At 43.8% G+C, this 22,196-nt stretch overlaps 1 protein-coding gene across 2 annotated transcripts in view; it reads left to right on the forward strand.

The window, feature by feature from the left end:
• npr2 (natriuretic peptide receptor 2) overlaps positions 1 to 22,196 on the forward strand; it is a 96,191-nt gene that overhangs the window by 22,048 nt on the left and 51,947 nt on the right. For both annotated transcript variants that reach the window (XM_054744691.2, XM_054744692.2), the window contains exons 5-7: positions 2,802 to 2,896; positions 12,098 to 12,233; positions 13,933 to 14,017. In XM_054744691.2, the coding sequence (XP_054600666.1) occupies positions 2,802 to 2,896; positions 12,098 to 12,233; positions 13,933 to 14,017 (316 nt within the window). The remainder of the gene's footprint in view (positions 1 to 2,801; positions 2,897 to 12,097; positions 12,234 to 13,932; positions 14,018 to 22,196) is intronic.

Below are 22,196 nucleotides of genomic sequence, written 5' to 3' on the forward strand. Positions count from 1 at the left end.
AATCTGCTTGGGCTGGAAACCTCCATGAGGGCTTTTTGTTTCAGGACATCTAAAAATCACTCAGAAAACTTGGAGGTGAGGAGAACTTTTAAAACGTAGCAACGAAGCTCCTATTAAACAAATAATACACCAATTAGGCAAAATAAAAGTATGTGAGCTATGAAAATCCTGCAGACTTTACTTTAGGATGAGTTTGGCTCGTGCACTCCAGGGCCACTTTATTAGATACACCTCTTCAGTTGTTTGAACACAGACAGCCAATCAGGTGGCAGCAAGTTGATGCAATTTGGTATCCAGATAATTAAAACTGAGCCTCAAAACACCGGAGGAGGAGGATTTACGGCACTTAGCTGTTGGAGCCAGACAGGCTGGTCTGATTTACTCCAAGTTAAACCAGCTTTCTGAAAAAGATGTGGGGGAAAAGCATGATGTGGATGAAAATGTCAGACTGCACAGCAGCTCAGATCAGCTCCGGTTCCTACCGAGGTCTGCAGAACACCAGCTGCTCCAGATGGACTCCAGCAGCAGAAGACCACACCAGGTGTTTCTCCTGTCAGCTCAGAATCTGAGGCTAGAATATCCACAGGATCACCAGAACTGGACCAGAAGAGACGGGAAAACCTTTCCTGGTCTGATGAGTCTGAATTTGGTGTCACCAACATGAAAACATGGATCCATGAAGACCAAAGGTGACAGATCATCTGCTGCTGTGGCCCCCAGACTCTGGACCTCTCTCCCCCTGAGCCTGAGATCAGTGGACTCAGTGGTCTCCTTTAAAAAGCAGCTGAAGACTCACTTGTTCAGGTTTTGGTGTGACCTTCATCACCACCTTCTCTTTCTTTACATTTTGAATCACAATTGTCTATTTTTGCTATTTTTAAATATATTTTTAATCATTTTCTAAATTCTTTTTTATATTTTTACATTTTTCCGGCACTCGCAGAGTAGAGATGCTTCTGCTTTTGCTCCCTTATCTTTTTTTCCCCAAGGCTCTTTGTCCTGTCTGCCTACAGAGCGCTTCTCTGCATTTCTTCTGAAAATCCCTATTTTTGGAAATGGACTTAATTAACTGGTCATTCAACACGATTGATAAGATTTTTTCTACGATGAGAACGGAGCAGGGGGCTCCCACTTGCCCTCAAGGGACACACGCAGCGGGATATATGTTCGATTCCTGGAAAGAATGGAGGATCGTATGCCTCTCCCAGCTGTCCATTGAGGACGTCGAAGATATGTGGATGTTTGGCCTGATGATCACTAGATTTCTTCTGATTGGAGTGGGAGGATATCTGGTTTTCTGGAAATTTGGGAAGACGGGAGCGATTGGAGGGCGACCCGCACCCACGGAAAGCACCGCCCGGGCGGTGACCTCACACACTGGGACGTTACTCGAGGTGAATCGTAAGCTGGACAGTGTTCTAGCTGCGTTACCGGTATTAGTGCGCAAAATGGATGTCATCTCGGAGAGGGTCACCGGACGGTGTGGAGATGTTTAAAACCTAAATTGGCTTCACTGGAGGACTTGAATGATCGGTTGCAGACTGAAGGCAGAGAGGAAAATTATCTCTGCCTGACCCAAACAAAGTCTTGTTATCCAAATCTGACGCCAAGGCAGCTTTCAAGCTGCTAACAACAACCACCCCCCACGAAGGAAGGAATGCAGACAGATGCTGTGAACACCCCCCCCCCCCCCCCCCACGCCTTCAGATTGTGGACTTCTGGCCAGCAAGGTCATCAGCCTGCAGGAATCAATGTGCTCTGCGCCCCTCCCAAGATTTCCCTCCCTCCTGTGGCTACATGTGGCTGAGCGCCATACAGGGCTGCTCCCGCTGGGGAAACAGGATCCCAGCCCCCCCCTCTCGCCGCCTCCCTATCGGAGTCTCATGTTGTGAACTGTGATGTTCGTGCTTATATGTTTGAAGCGTCTTTTTTGCATAGTAAAGCTACGCCCTGCCGGGAGTAACTCTGGTATGCCTTTTTCCCCCTCCCCCATTTTATCCTCATGTAATTCCCTTTTCATCTATTAAGGTAGCGCGACTCGTGTTGTGAAGGACCGCAGTCACCAATTCTTGTCATGTGTCTTGCCCATGTATGTCTGATCTCTGAAATGTGTGTACTCAAACTCTAATTTCACTCCAGGATTAATAAAGTTTTGATTGATTGATTGATTGATTTTTTGTTTTAGTGAAGCGCCTCGTGATTTTTTATCTTGAGAGACGCTATAGAAATTATATTTTCTTCTTCTTCATTGTGGTGGGCAATCTTCTGGTCTCACTTTGGACCTCGTAGTCCCACCTGAGCCTGGATCAATGAATGAATGAATGAATGAATGAATCAATCAATCAAACTTTATTTATAAAACACTTATCTTATAAAGGATGCAACTCAAAGTGCATTACAGATTAAAGTGACCCTAAATCCCACCCCTCCCACACCATTTCAAACCCCCCGAACCCAACTCTCGTACACACACACACACACACACACACACACACACACACACACACACACACACACACACACACACACACACACACACACACACACACACACACACACACACACACACACGCCAGAATTTGGAAACACTAATGAATCAACATAGAATCTATGGTTTGTTTTATTCAAGACAACATCCCATTCAGGGGGAGGAACTTAAAACCTATACTGCAGCCAGCCACTAGGGGGTGCTTTGTTTCACATCAGCTTTGTTTGGTTCTTGTTTCTAGTGCAATATAATGTGTTTGTTTCAACTAAATTTGCATTATATGATGTTAATATAAATTGTTTCTGTCACTCAGGGGTGACGGGATTAGTCACCATCGATGACAAAAACGCAAGAAATATAGACGTGGACCTGTGGACAATGACTAACCAGGAAACAGGAGAGTTTGGGGTAAGTTACGTTTATTTTTTTCATTTATGTTTTTTAACTCCAGTGTAGTTTTTAAAAATAAATCTCTCATCTTATGAGATCAGTTTGGACTATTAGGGCTTATTTAAGGCTTTAATCTTTTTCTTCAGTTAACAATCCCATAAGAGCTGACGGTGTTGGAATGACATTAGAGTAAAGTTTTTAACTTTAATTTATTTTTAATTTACTAAAAATAGTTAGAAATAAACAGCTTTTGTGGGACATAGTTAGTTTATTATCTTCCAGTGTTTAATTGATAATCTCATATTTTATTTGCGTTAAAATATTTCTCTCAGATTTGTTTTGGTCGAACATAATCTTCCATTTGAACTCTAAAGACAAAAAATGCTGAATTAAGAGCTGCTAATAGCAGTAGAAGAATAAAATTGTGTTTTATTGGGATGTCTTTCCATTTTTTATGCAGATGACACTCAGATTATGATCCAACGAATCAGCAAAACAATTGTTCTGCAAATAGAGTGTTGAGGGGCAAAAGCTTGGATGTCGTGTAACTTTTAGCATTTCAATGACAAAAGACTGAGGCTTTGCTGTTTGGACACAGGGTGGATAGTCCAAAACCTCACGTAGATCCGGGCTCACCAAATCAGTACGTGTTAACCAACCTTGAAGTACAGCTTAAATCTGACACTCGTATAAATTCAGTAGTCAGGACTTTTCCATTTAAGACAGCGAGCTAAGGTAAAACCTTCCCCATCACTGTATCCCTTTGAAATGCTGATTCATGTTTTATCACCGCTGGGTCGGCGTTAGGATGCTCTATGTCAACCAGAAATCAGCCTCCAGACTTCAGCTGGTTCTAAATGCCACCGCTCGGCTTTTAACTGGTACCAGAAGGCGTGAACACATCACATTCATCCCTCAGTATCTGGCCGCTCCGCTGCAGTCATACATTCCCTCACGCTCACTCAGGTCAGCAGATCATTTGCTGTTAGTCGTCCCAAAAACAAAGACGAAGTTGAGAGGTAATCAATCATTCTCAGTTGCTGCCCGCAATTTGTGGAGTAGTCTACCACTACATATCTGACAATCTGAGTCTGTGTTTTTAGTTATTCCCTTAAAGGTGTGGTTCACTGAAAAAAAATACTTATTTTCTTTAAATGATTATTTCTGATTCTAACGGGTCACTCTGAGTGTTTCATGCAGGCTGTACATGAAAATAGTCTCCTACACCTATCTCCTGCATTAGCTTCTGACAGAAAACAGATGGTGAAACTCTAGAATTAGAAAATCCTGACAGATCTACGTCACACTGTCACTTTTTCTCTTAACTGATGGCACCATCTAGTGGCTGACAAGCATATCACACCAAAAGTCTGTCAAGCCGTTTTTTTAAGATGGTGACTCAGGGTTTCTTGTTTGTAAATGTGCTTCTGTAGCCGACAAACAGAGCTAAACACATTTTTTTTACAAGAATTATTCTCATGTCATGTTGTGCTTTCATATTTTTATGTTTTAACTCATTCACTGCCATTGACGACTAAAGTCGTCATTTGCATGTTTTTACTGTGTGGGCGTCGGACGAGCCCCCGCACCGTGAGAACAAACATCTCAGCTTTAAAGCTGCTCCTCATCCACATACGTCACACGTCACGTGATCAGGAAGCAGAACATCCATGTGTTAGGAGATCGTTTTTGGGCCGCTGCTGTAAAAAAAAGTGAGGCGCGAACCGGAAAAGCATCTGCTGATCACAATTCAACAACGGATTATGAAAAAATGGATAACGCGCGGATTCTTCCTGATGTAAGAGGTGAGTCTCCACTTTGTTTTGGAAGTTTTGGCGTCGACATCATCCTAGCGCGCAACGTTCGGTGACTCTTAAATAAACAGTGAAAACGGTGAGAAACGCTGGCAGCAAAGGGCTTTACCGATCAGGAAACGGCTGGCAGCGAATGAGTTAAAGACTTACTTGTCTGTGAAAAGTTCATCAACTCTGCATTAGCTGAGGTACTTCCTTAAATTTGAAGCAGTTAAGCGGTAGTCTAACGCTAGTGGTCAGTTCTGGTCAGTTTCCTATTGCACGAAGCTCTGCGGGATAGGGGGCGTGCTTAGAAACAAAAAAAAAAGACGTATCGCTTACATTATATCACAGTTCATGGTAAGACAATCACTTTTATGGATTTCTGAAAAATCATACATAACTTTTGGAGAAAACTCCGGAAAGCTACTAACCGTTAGCATTAGCAACTACACCACACAGCAGAACTCCTCCAGGCTTGTGTTATTTGTGGAGATAAAACTTTAATGTTGCAGAGCAAACAGAGTCAGTGGTAGAGTCGCGCTGCTGTTAGCCAATCAGAGGGGAGATGTCCACCTATCAGGAAATAAGACTACAGATCCTGTCATCTGAAGTAGGGATGCAACGATACCACTTTTTTCCCAACCGATACGATACGATACTTGGATCTGGGTACTCGCCGATACCGAATACCAATACAGATACTTCTACCATACAAAAAATGCAATGATTTGGAATACAGGTTTTATTTTCTTCTCTGATTTCAACAGGAAAAGACTGTGAGGTAGATAAAAAGTAAAATATATGAATGGAAATCATAACAAAACTAAAATATTAGGTGAACAGAAATGACAAGTTACAGTGAAGCCATTTTCAAGCAACTGCATTGGTATCAGTTCCTGGTATCGGTTAACTTCTACCGATACCGATACTGGTATTGGTGCAGATACCGATACCAGTATCGTATCGGTGCATCCCTAATCTGAAGCTCAACTCTGATCTTGATGACTTAAGAAAATGATGCGCCGCTGCTTTTCCCTCCAGAGTACAACTTAAAAGATTTGTACTAGAACCCACCGCTGATGTAGACGTTCATCGAGTGATCCGCACCGTTAAAGCTAATTTTTTCCCACTGGCTTTTAACTCAACATGATGTGTTGGTTTTCAGGTACTCTGTTTTACTACTTTACCTGTTTTTTGTGTTTGTACATATGGACTATACCTATAAGATGTACACCACTTTGGTCAATGGTGCTGTTTTTGCTTTTGGTGAGATGAAATCAAATCAAATGTTTAATATCATGAACACAAAGCAGATGTTGGTGTCTGAACAGAACTTTGAGGTCTTAACTCCTCTAAAGATGAGATGAATAAAACCTCAAATGCTGCTGTAAACGGTTCTCATGCTCATGTCCGTTTTTTCCTCTGAGGGGTGAAGAAGTGGGTTAGCTACATTTGACTTCAGTTAGAATTTGACAGCAGTCCTTGGGGCGATCAGCGTGACTTCCTGGTCTCATTTCTCTTTGCTTTTAATGGGTTCTTTCATATTGACCCAAGTTAGCAGCCGACTGGCTGAAAGCATCAGAAACGCTTTCAGCCTTCCGGATCTCAGGGTTGGTGGGCAGTTACGATACCTGAGGTGTTTTCTTATGGTTATGGATGTTTGGATTCATGTGTGGATTCATTTAGGTTTTATTTCATCTTTAGTTTTTCATTCATCAGTGTGTCAAACTCGTACTTAAAGATCACTAATGAGAGTAAATATTTCCAGAATGCTGTTCTGTTATTGGACTTCTGTGTAAGATGCAGTTTGGTCATAACAAATATATTTGAACATAAGAATGCCCATCGGTACACATGGTGCCTGGGCAGCCTTGGTCACAGGTCAGTGATTGACCTTGTACTCATCTGACCTGTGGCCGTATGTTTTGGACAATTGGATGAAGGTAAGAGTGACAAATCACTACCTGGTAGAGAGTTGAATCAGATGGCATGGGAGGACAACACGTAGAACTGCTTGACCAAAACCTAGGGTGAGGATATGCTGGGAAGGCCTGAAGGAAGAACCTTCAAAATAGTCTTCAACTCCCATGTCTGGCAGTGCTTTCCTGTGTCCCACTGGGGTGAGTCTGAATTGGCCTTGTGGATGCAGCTAGTTGTCCACATAGTTGACCATCCCATCTAAGAACAGGATGGGAGGCAGATCTTTTAGTTATCAGGCTCCTCTCCTGTGGAACCAACTCCCAGCTTTAGTCCGTGAGGCAGACACTTTGTCTACTTTTAAGAATAGGCTTAAAACATTTTTATTTGATAGGGCCTATGGTTAAAATCTGATGTTAGCCTAGATCTGGACAAGTGGGGGAGTAGAGGGAGGTGGAGTGTACAGTCGGTAAAGACGACTCTCCCTTGCCCTGCCTCCTACATGCCTCCATCTAAAAGGCTAGGTTATCCAGAGTTATCTCTGTAGTTATGCTGCTATAGGCTTAGACTGCTGGAGGACACACTGACCTCTAGGGATGAGCGAGTACACCACTATCTGTAACTGTATCTGTTCAACCATCTAAATTATCTGTATCTGTATCTGTACTCGGAATGGGCGTGGCATAACCCGGAAGTGGGCGTGGTTTACATCAATATATTATTTCAAGTCTGAAATTGATATGGATTGATCAGAAGTTGATATGTGTATTGTTTATTTGAAAACTATTTACAGAGCAGCTTCAGAACTGATATTAAATATTTTTGATCACAATAGTAAAGAAATTATTTCAGAACAAGTGTTTCAATAAAACCAGAACATTAATGTTTAAGTGCATGAATTAATACATCTGAACTCATGCAGTAGGAACTAGGAAATATGAAATGCTAGAACCAGACACTTTATATTTTTTTTATTTTAATTTGATTAAACAGATTTTTTTCTTAATGTTCTTGGCGTTTTCCCACACAAAGTTAAACAAAACAATGTTGATTAAGGTGTGTGTGTGTGAGAAAGAGAGAGGCAGTTAAAAAAAAACCCGACCGGAGCGGAGGCAGTGACTGACGCAGCACGTCGGCTCTGTCTTGTCAAATGCACCACGTACATTACGAAAAAGTAACTTTAAATATTAAACTGAAAAAGAAGCAAACTGAAGAAAACCTAGGGAGTTCTGAAGAAACGTGAGCAACAGTGAAGCAAGCACAGAGAGATCCGTTACTGTGTGTGTGCGTGGATGAGCCGGACGGACTGAGGTCCCGGCCGGCTAGAGAGTTTTGTGTGTAGGGAGGGGCGGGCGCTCTATGTGACTGGCCAATCACAATGCGTGAAGACAGTCAGTTACCCAATGAGGATTTTCTTTCAGCACGATTACAGATATTTATGAGTTTTACTCATTTCATGCTCGTATTCGTCAAAAATGCTTTATCTGTACCGGATACTAGTCTGAGACGAGGATCCGGCTCATCCCTACTGACCAATTTCCACACTCGACTACTTTCTTCTACAATCTGCTCTTTAGCTGTATTATTTCCTGCTATTTCAGCTGTTAACTTTATTTTTTCTCTAAGTGTTTTTCTCCCTAAGTGTGGTGGCCTCATGAAGGGGGCCGTAGGCTAGCACACTGCTGCTAACCACTTAAACATTCTCCATCTCCTGACAGGGACGAAATTTTGATTTCAGAAGTGGGGGGGACACAGCAGGCTTGTGCGGATTTGGGGTGGGGGGTTTTATGTAAAGACCCCTTGACACATCACGTGCCCATCTCAATAATTTTTCCATCCTCAATATATATATATATATATATATATATCAAAGTTAAAAAATGTACAACTCTATTATTATTTTTATTTATTATCATTATTGAAGAGCAGTTTTGGCTGTTGACAATGGATAGGCCATTGTATTTATTGTTTTGGGTCTTTTTTTATTGTTTTTGGTGCAACATTTTCTAACCGGGAGTGAGATTCCATTTTTATTTAATTTTTGTTTGTTATTTTTATTCATTTAGAAGTTCTGGTTCTGGATATTTCAATGTTAAATGAAGGTTTATTTGTTGCATTTTAAAGGGTGTACTTGCATTATTATGATATATTAACATTATATTAGTGGTTATTTTGGTCTAGATAATGTTGACAATGATATCGTTTATCATCAACAATTTGTTGGAAAAAATATCGTCCAGCAAAATTTGTTACTTTCCCAGGCCTAGTCAAAAGTATAAAAATTATTTATACATAAACGGTCCCTCCTGAGATCTGGCCGTTTGTTCATTTGCTGTGTTAGAGGACATGCTGAACTAATGTTTTACACATGATCATCACCCTAACATTTGAGTGTATAAAAACATATTAAATATGTTTTTCCCTTAAAAGTGTTTAAACAGTTGTTGCATTTCAACACACAAAAAATAAAAGGAAAAAATAAGATAAATCTAATGAAAAGTGTACATCTTTGACATTAAGCTTAAAAAAATCTGTTGACGATGATGATACTGTTCATTTTTCAGAGCTTTTTAATGTGAAAATATGCATTGCAATAGATAGGTTTACAATAAAGTTAAATGATAAAAGTTTTGAAGTTACACTTCTACTACTACTACTACTAGTAATAATAATTATGATGATAATAGTAATAAAAAATAATAATAATTATAATAATACGAATAAATTGTGTCTGAGGAGTCAGTTATGTGGAGGAGATGAGTTTGTAAAAGTTAGTTTTGAGTATGTTTGTGAAGGAGGAGGTGAGTCTGAGCTTAATGCAGGTCTGTCACATGTTCCAACTTACGTTTTGACTTTGAAAGAAGTCTCTTATATCCACTTTTCGTTTTCTTGACATGCTGCCTCCTGGCTGTGCCTAACTACCAAAGACTCACAAATGAACACTTATTCAAATGTTATATAATGGAAGCTGAGCTGAGCTCTGATATTACACAGCGTCTAGTTGACGATGTGACTCAGTACCGGTGTTCCCTAGCGGCTCCAAACTAGCAAAACAACGTGAGCACGTTCTGACTGTTTACAACTTGAGTGACAGCAGCAACAGCCAATAATACGTTAGCAAGTATCAGCAGAGCCAATAGATTAGCTTTTGGGCGGGTCTAATAGGAAACCGGTTTCCGTTTCGGTCCTAGTGCTCAACCAAATCCTTTTAATGGAGCGTAACATTGTTTTTGGACGGAAAAAAGTGCAGGGGACCAAAACTGCCTTTTGAAAAAGTGGGGGGGGACATGTCCCACCCGTCCCCCCCCAAAATTACGTCCCAGTCTCCTGATAATAACTTTTTGCTTTCCTTGACGTTGAATGTGCTACTACTAGTTTACCCGTTTAATTATAGATCCACTAGGATAAATACAATAAAGTTTATCTCTCACCAAATAGAATATTTACTAAGACATCACAATGTTACCATAGAAACACTACCTGGTATATATATATATATTGTGTGTGTGTGTGTGTGTGTTTGTGTGTGTCGGCTCTGTCTTGCTGCTTATACTGAGCCAGGATTCTCTGGAGGTTTCTTCCTGTTAAAAGAGAGTTTTCTTCTCCACTGTCGCTGCATGCTTGCTTAGTATGAGGATTGCTGTAAAGACTCTGACACTAGTCAGTGACTCGATGCGACCTGCTGGGTTCCTTATATAGGAAACTTTTTACTGATTGGCTTAATGACCTGACCTGTATTGGATTATTTACTGCGTGAAAGTCCTCGAGACGACTCTTGTCGTGATTTGGCGCTTTATAAATAAACTTGAATTGAATTGAAGTTGTCATAACGTTGCTGGTGCTAGCCCTGGTGGTAACCCATGGACTCAATGGTGGACATCATAGGTTAGGGAAGCTGTTGGGCTGATGAAGGAGGCCTACAGGGCATGGTTGGTGTGTGATCTTCCAGAAGCAGCTGACAAGTACTAAAGGGCCAAGCAGTTTGCAGCGGTGGCAGTTGCTGAGGCAAAAATTCAGGTATGGGAGGAGTTTGGTGAGGCTGCTTAACCAACAACAGCCTTCCCCATCATGAGTCAAGATGGGCGAGTCCATGAATGTTAAGTGACAGTGTCACGTAGATCTATCAGGCTTTTCTAATCCTAGAGTTTCACCGTCTGTTTCCAATCATATTCTATTTTCATCTTTCGTTTAATGTTCCGCGACACTATCGTTGTTCTTATCGTCAGTTTTGTGGTTGTGTTCAGCACCTTGGGCTTCTGATAAGCTCGTGGAAGATGCTTTATAAATAAATAAAACTGAACTGAAACTGAGAAGCTAATGCAGGAGATAGGTGTAGGAGACTATTTTCATGTTCAGCCTGCATGAAACACTCAGAGCGACCTGTTAGAATCAGAAATAATCATAAAAAATGTTTAATTGTATTACTAGAAAGAATGACTGAAATGGAAGAAAATAAAATCCATGAGAGAAATAAATGAGCTTTGCAGCTCACAACGGAGCGCTAAGACAAGATGGCCTTCAGTAAAAATGGTAAATGGTCTGTATTTGATATAGCGCCTTCTAGAGTCCTGGAACCCCCCAAGGCGCTTTACAACACAATCAGTCATTCACCCATTCACACACACATTCACACACTGGTGGTGATGAGCTACGATGTAGCCACAGCTGCCCTGGGGCGCACTGACAGAGGCGAGGCTGCCGAGCACTGGCGCCGCCGATCCCACCGACCACCACCAGCAGGCAAGGTGGGTTAAGTGTCTTGCTCAAGGACACAACGACAGCGACAGACTGAGCAGGGCTCGAACCTGCAACCTTCCGATTGCGGGGCGAGCACTTAACTCCTGTGCCACCGTCGCCCCTCGCCGACTCTTCCCCTCGGCTAAAGCACAGCAGCTTTTTCAGACAAGGATCGTCATCAGCCATCACTTCCTACGTTGTTCTGATCAATCAATCAATCAATCAATCAATCAATCAATCAATCAATCAATTTTATTTATGAAGCACTTTTCAAACAAAGTGTTTTACAAAATGACCCCAAATTCCCATAACAGTTTAAAAACATTAACAGACATATGCACACACATGCACGCACGCACGCGCGCGCACACACACACACACACACACACACACACACACACACACACACACACACACACACACCAGTAAAAATTTACATTCGGCTGAGTCCAGATGAGCCAAGTAAGGTAAGTTAAGGAAACGCCATCAGAGGAGCCGTCTGCCCCGGCAGCATCAGGCCTTCCACAGCAACTAAGCCAGGGCGCTCAGACGACCTTTGTCATGGGTGAAAGCCTCAAAGGGCTTTTGGAGACAGGACACAAGTTGTTAAGGGCGAGGGTGAAAAACACACTAAGTCCTCCAAGCAATGGTGTGAACAACAAATTATTATTATTTTTTTAAAAGCAGAAAGAGAACAAGAAATTTGCTCAGATAATCAGTTCCTAACTTTGGAAAGGTGTGTTACAGGATTTGTTTCCTTGGTTGGTAGGTCGTGGCTTACTTCAATGGAAGTACCAAGGAGATCATCTGGTCCCAGACAGAGAAGATCCACTGGCCCAGTGGAGGACCACCACTAGATAATCCTCCTTGTGTCTTCTCCACTGACGATCCTTCCTGCAACGACGGTATGTATGTGTCATTAAGCCCTTGAACACTTGAACTATCCCTAACCCAACAAAACAGGAATGAGAACAGGAGGCTAAATGCTAATGTTAGCATGCTACTGAGAAAAAACACATAATTACTTGTACAGGAGAAAATACACTTTCATACCTCCAAGGCTGGGAAACATTCCCAAAAAGGAACAAGAACTCTAAAATTAATTATATTTTTTTGTTACATTTTAATTACAGCTGACCTAGATGGTGTTTTATTTAGAAAGGTTTGGGACAACTACAATAAATAAGTGAATCAAATATAAAGCAATGCTATTTCTATTCAAATTAGAATCTGAAAATCCTCTCCCGGTTTAAGGAAATCTACAGAAACCTTCTCACACAGCACTCGTATAAGCAGCTTCAGGTCTGGTTAGCTGATTTCAAAATGTGATTCTGCACGCGAGTCTGCCTAAAGGGGAAGAGTGTCTTTGTTCTTCATCCTTTAAGACCTGCAGATCTTTCTCTCTGTCACTTCCATCCTTGCTGTGAACATTTTCTGTTTGTGCAGAGCGATCAGACGCTAATTGAGTGAAAACTTCTCTAGCATGCTGCACATGTTTCACGCTGTTTGCTTTGAAGTGTGATGCTGACAAGGAGCAGATAGCGGGAGTGAGAAAATCACAATAAACTCATGAACTTTACAAAGTTAGGGAGAGTTTCATTGGATCAACTTTGACTTTTCACTAAACGTTCTGGAGTAACCTTTAAAAAACCAAGACACAGAACTTCAACATATAAATGACAAAAACCAGTAAAACAAGTCCAAAAGTCACAGGAAACCCTAAAAACAACAGTTTTGTTGTTGTTTATTCAACAGCTCCTATGCTGTTCTCTATCATCTTGTATTTCCTCATATGAGAGTAAAAAGTAGATTGTTAAACCTGGGTTCGTGTTGACATTTAAACAAGAAAAAACACTGATATTAAACATAATGGACCATGTTCCTGGTAGCAGAGGTCTAAATGTGTTCGCATGTTTCAGAGCCTCTTTAGATAAGGTCAAGGTCAATTTTATTTATAGAGCACATTTACAGCAGCAAAGCTACACCAAAGCGCTGCACAAGGTAAACAAACCAAGATAGAACAGATCAACAATAAAAACCTAAAATAAGATGAGCACACAGCAGTCACAATCTGTAATAAAAACTGTTAAGATGCTCAAGTCAGCCTGCATTAAAAGCCAAATAAAAAAAAACAGCGACGGCACGAAACCCAGGACCGACTCAGGCTCAGAAGTCGGTTTGTGCTTTTTTGGTTCCTTTTATTGTGGGCCACTCTGTAGCCAGGATTCTTCTGATTTCTGTGTTTTATGACTCTGTTCTTTGCTGAACCGCATATTTAACCTGCTGAAGATTGAAGATGCTCCTGGTGAATCCCGGAGACCCGTTTAGGACGGCAGCAGTAAATCTTAACAGCTTCTGGTGTTGGCTGAGTTTTAATTCATAGCATCAGCTTAAGCCGTGATTTACAGCCAGACTTAATTATGAACAAACATGGGAGCCGTGAAGCTGTTCTGGTGGTTTGACTGACTGCAGCGGTGCAGCCGGACTCCAGGAAGTCAGCTGAGATTTACACAGAACCAAATTCTTTCTCTGAGAAGCGCCGATGGACATCTGCTGAACATACGACGGCGTAAGACTTTTTCTTTTTTATGTCTCCTATTCCAGGTCAGCTGCCAGTTCTGGGTATCGTAGCCGTTGGCTCTGGATTGGCGCTTATCATTTTTGGGATCTCCAGTTTCCTCATTTACAGGTGAGTTTGATGACATCATGGCACTTTCTGTCTGTGCTGCTTTTCACTCAAATTCTACTTAAAGATCAAAAGGGTGAAACAGCGGGGATAGAGACGGAGAAAAGTGTTTGAACTGGGAGTTCTTTGGGTTCTGCTTCGGTATTTATACAGTGGTTGCCACAGCAACGGCTCAGCAGGTGACGGTGCTGAAGCAGCAGCAAAGTGTGCTTAAGCTGCCAAGTGAGATCATGTTCTGGCCCCAAAAGCTGCCACTCTCATTTAACGATGGTATTTTCCTCAGTCTGTGTTTTAAAAAGGCCCGTATTTGTAGACTTTTATGTGATTTTTTTCTAATAAAAAATATTTTGTATGACCAGAAAAATGTATACATTTCTAACTGTTGCCATAACTACTCAGTGTGTGTATCTGTAGTCACACATCACACCCAAACAGGCAAACGCGGTCCTTCCACGTCACGTTTTAGACTTTTAAATTCATGCACGCCCGTAAAAGATTTTAAAGTCTTGTTAAGATTAGCTCTATTTTATAAAAAGGCTGTTTAAACGTTACGACTCTTAATTTCACTTTGCTGTTTTACACCATATTTTACCAAACAGAGTTGATGCATTCAAAGATACTTTATTAATCCCAGAGAGAAATCAGAGTTTCAGCACACACAATTCAGAGATCAGACATACACGGGCAAGACACATGACAAGAATTGGTGACTGTGGTCATTCGCAACCCTGAGTCGCGCTACCTTAATAGAGATCAGAGGGTTACATGAGGATTGGTTCAGGTGGAGGGAAAAAAAGGCACTTCAGAATAGGGCCCGACCGATATATCGGCCGATATAGAGGTCATTAACACTATCGGCTATCGGCCAAAAAGACGAACAAGTAAGTAACATTGACCTTTTTCTGGTAGACATTCTGGAATATTGTCAGACAACTTCCTCCGCTCTTCAGCAGTCTTTTCAAACTCACGTGGTTCACCCGCGGCTCGCGAAAAAAATAATGCAGACGCCGAAACGATCGCTGCACGGCGCGGGCTGGAGCGCCGGCGCGCAGCGCTTCGGCGGCCCATGTGGCCTATAGAATAAGATAACAAGAGCGACGAATGAAGGCGGTCCTCATTTCGCGGCGCTTCGGCGGCACACGACCGTTGTCGCAGCTGAGGACGGGCGAGGGGGGGTTGGCAGCAAAGCAATGAAACGCTGTGCAGGGAGTCCCCCTCCTCTCCCTAGCTGGGAGAGGAGTAGGGGCGGTAATACGAGAAAATAAACATTCCTCTCTACAGTAGAATAAATCTATTGTATTTTTCAGCCTTATATTTTACATAAGGCTTATACACTGCCACATACTAGTCATTTAACGTATCTTATTTTTATTTTCCTAATACTGTCGGCTTTGGAAAGGATCAAAACACAAAAGTGTAAAACTCCACAGACTCAGAAAACAAAAAACTTGTTGTTGTTGTTAGATTTATACTGACTGAGTTTGTGTGTTCTGTTGTTTTTGAGATTGCTAAATAAATCTTATTTGCATTACTTGGAAACCCTAGTGAGTTATTGAGACACTTCTTTGGTGTGTAACAGAGAAATAAGTTAGCATCAAAAAGGCAGAGGATGAAGGGTTTAATCTTAAGAACATTTGTATTTATTTCTTTTTTGTGAGGGACATTTATCGGCCATTATATCGGCTATCGGCCTTTGTTAAAAGTTTTATATCGGTATCGGTCCCAAAAAAAAGCATATCGGTCGGGCCCTACTTCAGAGTTACCCTCCCCCAGGAGGGCAGCTTTGCTCTGCAAAAAAACACCTCAGACAGAAATGCAACAGACTTCAGACAACACAACATAAGTGTCTACTAGGTGGGGTGGTGGGTTGGGACTATCCCCACTTCAGTTCCTGCAGCCACGATAAGCAGCGCATGTCACCTCAGTGTGGATAGGGGGGGGGGGGCATTGAGGGTTGGAGGGTTGCAGTGACCCTGCAACGTTTCAGCGGCCTTCCAGCAGTCCCGCCCAGGCTGGGAAAGGAGGCAGAGTTGAGTTGCCATAGCGACGGCATATTCCACATATCTTCTGAGGGGGGAGTTTTCGTTGGAGCCTTGCAGGCTCAAGGGCGCCAGATTCCGATTAGAAATTGTTTTGGGGCCAGACAGATAATTTCCTCTCTGTCTTACAGTTTGTTGGTCCTCAACCTCTCAAAATCCCAATAATGGATGTTAATCTATCCCAATCCATGCTGATTCGTCCATTCTCTCCTTGATGGCATCCATCTTTGTGCCAATGAACAAATCTCCGCCAAAGTTCCAAGCTTACAATTCATCTCGACAATTATTTGAGTCTGTGAATTCACAGCTGAACATTGCTAAGCGTACGTAGCACACTCAGCAGATTTCTGATTCTGGAAACTCAGCAAAGAGTTGATAAAATAATTCTCGAGAGGAGCCAGTTGAGGCGGCTCGGGCATCTGGTCAGGATGCCTCCTGGACGGCTCCCTGGTGAGGTTTTCCGGGCACGTCCAACCGGGAGGAGGCCTAAAGGTAGACCCAGGACACGGTGGAGGGACTATGTCTCTCACCTGGCCAGGGAACGCCTTGGGATTCCCTGGAGGAGCTGGCCCAAGTGGCTGGGGAGAGGGAAGTCTGGGCCTCTCGCCTTAGGCTACTGCCCCCGCGACCCGACTCCGGATAAGCGGATGAAAATGGATGGATGGATGGATGGAAGTAGTGTTGAAATGTGGTAATGTAGTGATGAGTCAGCAAAAGCTGTGAGGAGGGCTCACAGTTTAGTTTTCCTCGACTCTTCCATGAGAATCAGTCTGACGGCCATTTACTGCCTGTATGACCCCCCCCCCCCACACACACACACACACACAGCTATATGGTTTTCTCATGTAATCCTATTTTATCTGTTGCAGTCGGCTCTTCAGTTTGTAGTCACGGATTCGTTCTGGCCTGACTGACGGGCTAACGGCTAGGGAACCTGCTCCGTTCTTAAAACCTTCACAGCGACTTGTGAAAATATGATTCTACAAACCTGTGATGCCTCTTCAGATCATGTTATGTAATATTTCCATCATAAAAATGGAGCTGCAGCTAAAAAAACGTAAAAATCTAGCTAAAAAACAAACGCGACGACGGTGCTGGAATGCAGTTTTTGGGATTTTGGAGCAGGCTCCTCTTGGACTAGCCGTTATCCTGTTAATCCTGTCAGAACTAATCTGTGTCTCCAAACTGAAACTGATCAATATGCTTCCTACAACAGGTAAAACACCTGCATTATCCCTTTAAGATGCTTACTAAGCATCCCTCTGTGTTTAAAATTTCAGTAGTTGAATTTAAAAAATGACACCATTAGGAGTTTGGCTAATGGTTGAACTGGGATAATCGAGCCCCTCAGCTGTTTAGCTTCACGGGGAACTTTTTTAAAGAGCAAGTCACCCCCTACCAGATTCTTACTCCACTCCCACTTCCTGTTTGAAAAATGCAACAAATGCTGTTGCGTAGCAGACCGAGAGGGCGGAGCCGCTAACAAATACACACACACACAGGCTCACAACAACATTGTGACATCATATGGTACCAGCTAACATTCTAGGGTACCTCTTATCCAATAGCGATGGCAGATTTAAATTCAACAACAGTGCAGAGTTTTTACCTGACGACGGCACAACACTGACAGTTTTAGGGCAGAAAATTAAAATTTAAACTAAAATGCACTAAAGTGCAAAACTATTGACTACACCTGTCTGCAGCATCTGCAGCAAGGAAATAAAAGTTGTTTTGGGGGTGACTTGCTCTTTAACGGTTTACATGTTGTGCTCAGCTTTCAGCTGTATAAATAAAATAGTTTCAGTCGACATCTTTGTGTTGTAGCATTAAGCCTTGTTTAATTACACCAGTGGAAAATCATGCATGCTCCTGGTAATTAAGCTCCTGCAGGAGCTTCTTAAGCCCTGGCTAATGTCACGGGCGTATCTGCGAGTAAGGACAGGAAATGAATGTTTCTGCTTCTTCTTCACTGATCTTATAAATGCACTGACCTTAAAGATGGGCTGATCTTTACGCCGCTGCACAGCTAACAAAATCACGTGGATAATCTGAATATGTATCTAATACTGACCATTAACACAAACCAGTGTTAATCACCAGCCAATCAGAATGGATTTTGATCAGAGGAGTAGCAGAAGAAAGATGGAGGAGCAGCTTTCCACCTGAGGTAATTTCACTAAATCTGAGTTAATCATGGCACAAAAATCAAATAACTAACAGATAATTAGATGCAGGGGGTGAATTTAATCCCAAATAAATTAGCTTCTTCTTCTTCTCTTTTATTCCTCAGCTCACAGTTCAGCGAGCGCTGCAAGGTTTCCAAACTGGCTAGCTAGTTTTCCTGAACTGGTCGGGTAAGTTTGTGTCTTTGTACAAAAATATAATAATAAAAATAAATGATTGCATCCAGGTTTAACATCAATGACAACAAGTATCTATTTCTATTGTGGGAGTGGAAAGCGGGCAACTGTGATGCATTTGTGGTCCTGACCCACATTTGGGAACTTTCAGCTCTAAATTTAGAATATTCCACAAACTTTGAACAGACCTGAACAGCGAGCCCCTTATTGGACTTAGAAGCAACTTCACGCTCCCAAATGACATTAAGCTGTAGAAGTAAACCTCCAGAGAGAAGCTGAGCCTCTTTCCTGAATTGAATTTCACGTGTCGGAGTTGTTTAAAAGCAGGAGCTAACGGATCACTTCCTGTTTTTGCAGACAGCAAAGCAAGCTTTCACCATGGACCCAGAGGTGGACGGCGGAGCTTCCCAAACATCGGCCAGCTGCCGAGGGGCGTTTGACATTTTCAGAACTTGACCTACAAATACGCCACTAGAACGTTTTACGTGTGTTGTCACTGTCGGTACTTTCTCAGAACAGAAGATAAGCTTCTCAACCTCAAGGTGCAATTCTTACATCTAGGATGCTCAAACATAATTTTATATTTTTGATAAGAAATAAAGTTTTTATAAAACTTAAATATGTATAATTACCGCTGCTTTGATGCTGTTTTCATCAAGTACATAAACTGTATATTAAAAAACAATCTGTGGTTTCTAGAGGGATTGTGATTTGTGGGCTCTATGCTCAGATTATGTGAGATTACTGCCGTATTTTGAACAAAAACACAGAAAAAAGCTGAATGAATAATTGGCAGCACTGTAAAATGTACGCAGTAGCACATCTGACTGAAAGTAAAACAGAATAAAAGAGGACTTTTGTGTTGAACCCTCTGCATCTTTGTTTTGCTTTTATTTTCTCATTAATACCAGCTCAGTGGCCTAGTGGTAAAGCGTCCGCCCTGGGAGGTTGTGGGTTCAAATCCTGGTCGGGCCATACCAAAGACTAAAAATGGGACCCAACGCCTCCCTGCTTGACACTCAGCTTTAAAGGTGCATTATGGAAGTGTGACAGCCAAAACATGTATAGAAATAATAAATGACTTCTTCATACGTTCTCCTGCAATGCCCTGGTCCTGTAGAATGAGCCCTGGCATTTTTACTGTGATTGCCTGTTTTTCTGTAAAATCACAGAAAAAGAGAGATGCTCGGGTCGAGCAGGCTGCTTCATGCGCGTTCACGCTCAGGCATAGCCCGTAGCATTTGCTATCTGTAGCTTTAGCAGCAGAGAGAGAGGCAGTGCCACTTTGTCGCTGTTCCTAACGCCTAGTGATGAAGCTAGCTACATTTCTGAGGACCCTTAGCTACTTTCTGTAGAACTTTCTTCTAGATATTTCCTGCAAATTAGCAACAAAATAGCCATTTTCACTCCGAACCGTTCTTTGAACGTTGTTTCAGCTGTCATCAAGGATATAAATGTTACAGATACAGAGGATATCACTGGTGCTTTAGCTCACCTAGTAAGATGTCAGACTCTCATGCAAGAGACCTGGGTTTGATTCTGGATGTGAACATAGTTTATTTAGAGTTTCTTTTTTACATTAATGGTATATTTTTTACAGTAAGATGCCCAAATTTTTATTTGAGACTCGCCGAACGGCATTGAATTCACAGATAAAAAAGATGTGGGTTCAACTTTCATTTTTCAAGCAAGGGAAGGGAATGATCTGAGCATGCAGGAGGATGTCACACCCTGTCCTGTCTCCCCATTCTGTTCAGTCCTGTGTCCATGTTAATTGCTCCCACCTTTCTCTCGTCTCCCAATCACCCAAGGTCCCAGCTCCTCCTGTATTTAAACCCTGTTAGTCCATTTTGTCTGGTTGGCTCATTGTTTCGTTATCCAGCGTGTGGTCATCATTAAAGGCTCTTACTCGTTCTGGTTTGTCTGCCTGCCTGCTTCCCTCACCCGCGTGTGGATCCTTGCCACCGCTACACTCACCGGCACGCGCTGACAGAATGAGCCAACCCGCTAAAGGATCCAGCGGGGAGATTCTCCCCTGGGAGTGCTTGCTTCATTTCCTGACCTCCAACCACCAGCTGGCTTGTCCTACTCCGGCGTCGCCTCGCCACAGACGTCGCCGCCGAACTTCAGCCTCGGTGGTCCTCTCCACCCTCCCGGAGCCAGATGGAGACTTGGATGGGGAGGCGCAGACTGACCGCTCCTGCTATGTGGGCACCAGACTGGCTATGTGCTCCCCCGGAGTTGGCCCACGGCGTTGGGAAGGATGCCGGGCTGCGCCGTCACCCCTTGTCCCAGGACGGAGCCGCGAGCTCGCTGCTGCCCCGGCTCGGTGCGCCAGCTTAGACCCACCCCCAATCAGATCAGCAGTCCCATCTCCGGTCCAATCAGCGCCTCCGTCATCAGCAGGCGAAGGAACCACGCCTACACCCCAGCTGACAGAGCTCGCCGGCCTCCAGGCGGAGCTTGGCCGGATCCTTCAGCTCGTCAGCTTCCAGGAGTCCCAGCTGGACACCCTATCCTCCCCGAATCACCAGGAGAAGGTGTTGGTCCAGTCAGCAGCTCCCTCGTCTCCAGGCCAAAGGATCGAGTCCGCAGTCCACCCAGCAGAGCTCGCCGGTCTCCGAGCTGAGCTGGCCCAACTCCATCAGAGCCTCAGTCTCCAGGAGCTCCAGCTGGACACTCTATCCTCCCTGCTCTCCCAGTTTCCGGCGCCACCAGTTCAGTCCGTTCGAGTCCCAGCAGTGACCCTTGAGGCTCTTCCCCCGGGCCGGCCAGTCCAGAAGTCGGCAGCCCCTCCTGCAGCGGCTCCGCCTCCACTCCAGAAGTCGACGGTTCCGGTCTAGAAGTCGACGGTTCCATTCCAGAAGTCAGCGGTTCCGGCCCAGAAGTCAGCGGTCCAGAAGTCGGCTGTTCCGGCCCAGAAGTCGGCGGTTCAGAAGTCAACGGTCCAGAAGTCGGCTGTTCCAGCCCAGAAGTCGGCGGTTCAGAAGTCGGCTGTTCCGGCCCAGAAGTCGGCAGTTCAGAAGTCGGCGGTCCAGAAGCCGGCGTCGGCGGTCCAGAAGCTGGCGCCTCCGGACCAGAAGCCGGCGGTCCAGGTCCAGAAGTCGGCGGTCCAGGTCTAGAAGCCAACGGTCCAGAAGCCGACGGTCCAGAAGTCGCCGCCTCCAGCCCTGAGGTTGTCGCCGCCGCCTCCAGTCCAGAAGTCAAGGACGTGTCCTCCGGCGTCTCTGCCTCCGGTCACCGCCAGTCCTGCCCTCACCAGGCCTCGGGCCCCCAAGAGCCCATCGTTGCCTCCTCCTCTGCCCCAGGTGCAGGCCCCCGGACTCTACTGGTCCCTGCCTCCTCTCCATCGGTCCCTCTGTCCCTCTCGGCCCTCCCTCCGGGTCCCCCTCCTCCCGCCCTGCTCTATGTTTCTGTGGGTGTCTGGAATCCACCCTTTTTTGGGGGGGGGGGTACTGTCACACCCTGTCCTGTCTCCCCATTCTGTTCAGTCCTGTGTCCATGTTAATTGCTCCCACCTGCCTCTCGTCTCCCAATCACCCAAGGTCCTAGCTCCTCCTGTATTTAAACCCTGTTAGTCCATTTTGTCTGGTTGGCTCCTTGTTTCGTTGTCCAGCGTGTGGTCATCATTAAAGGCTCTTACTCGTTCTGGTTTGTCTGCCTGCCTGCTTCCCTCACCCGCGTGTGGATCCTTGCCACCACTACACTCACCGGCACGCGCTGACAGAGGACTGACCCATCATAAACCTTTGTCGGCTGTGCTGAAGAGAAAGCTACAGA

The sequence above is a fragment of the Nothobranchius furzeri genome, chromosome 6, assembly GCF_043380555.1.
Source record: "Nothobranchius furzeri strain GRZ-AD chromosome 6, NfurGRZ-RIMD1, whole genome shotgun sequence".
Lineage (NCBI taxonomy): Eukaryota > Metazoa > Chordata > Actinopteri > Cyprinodontiformes > Nothobranchiidae > Nothobranchius > Nothobranchius furzeri.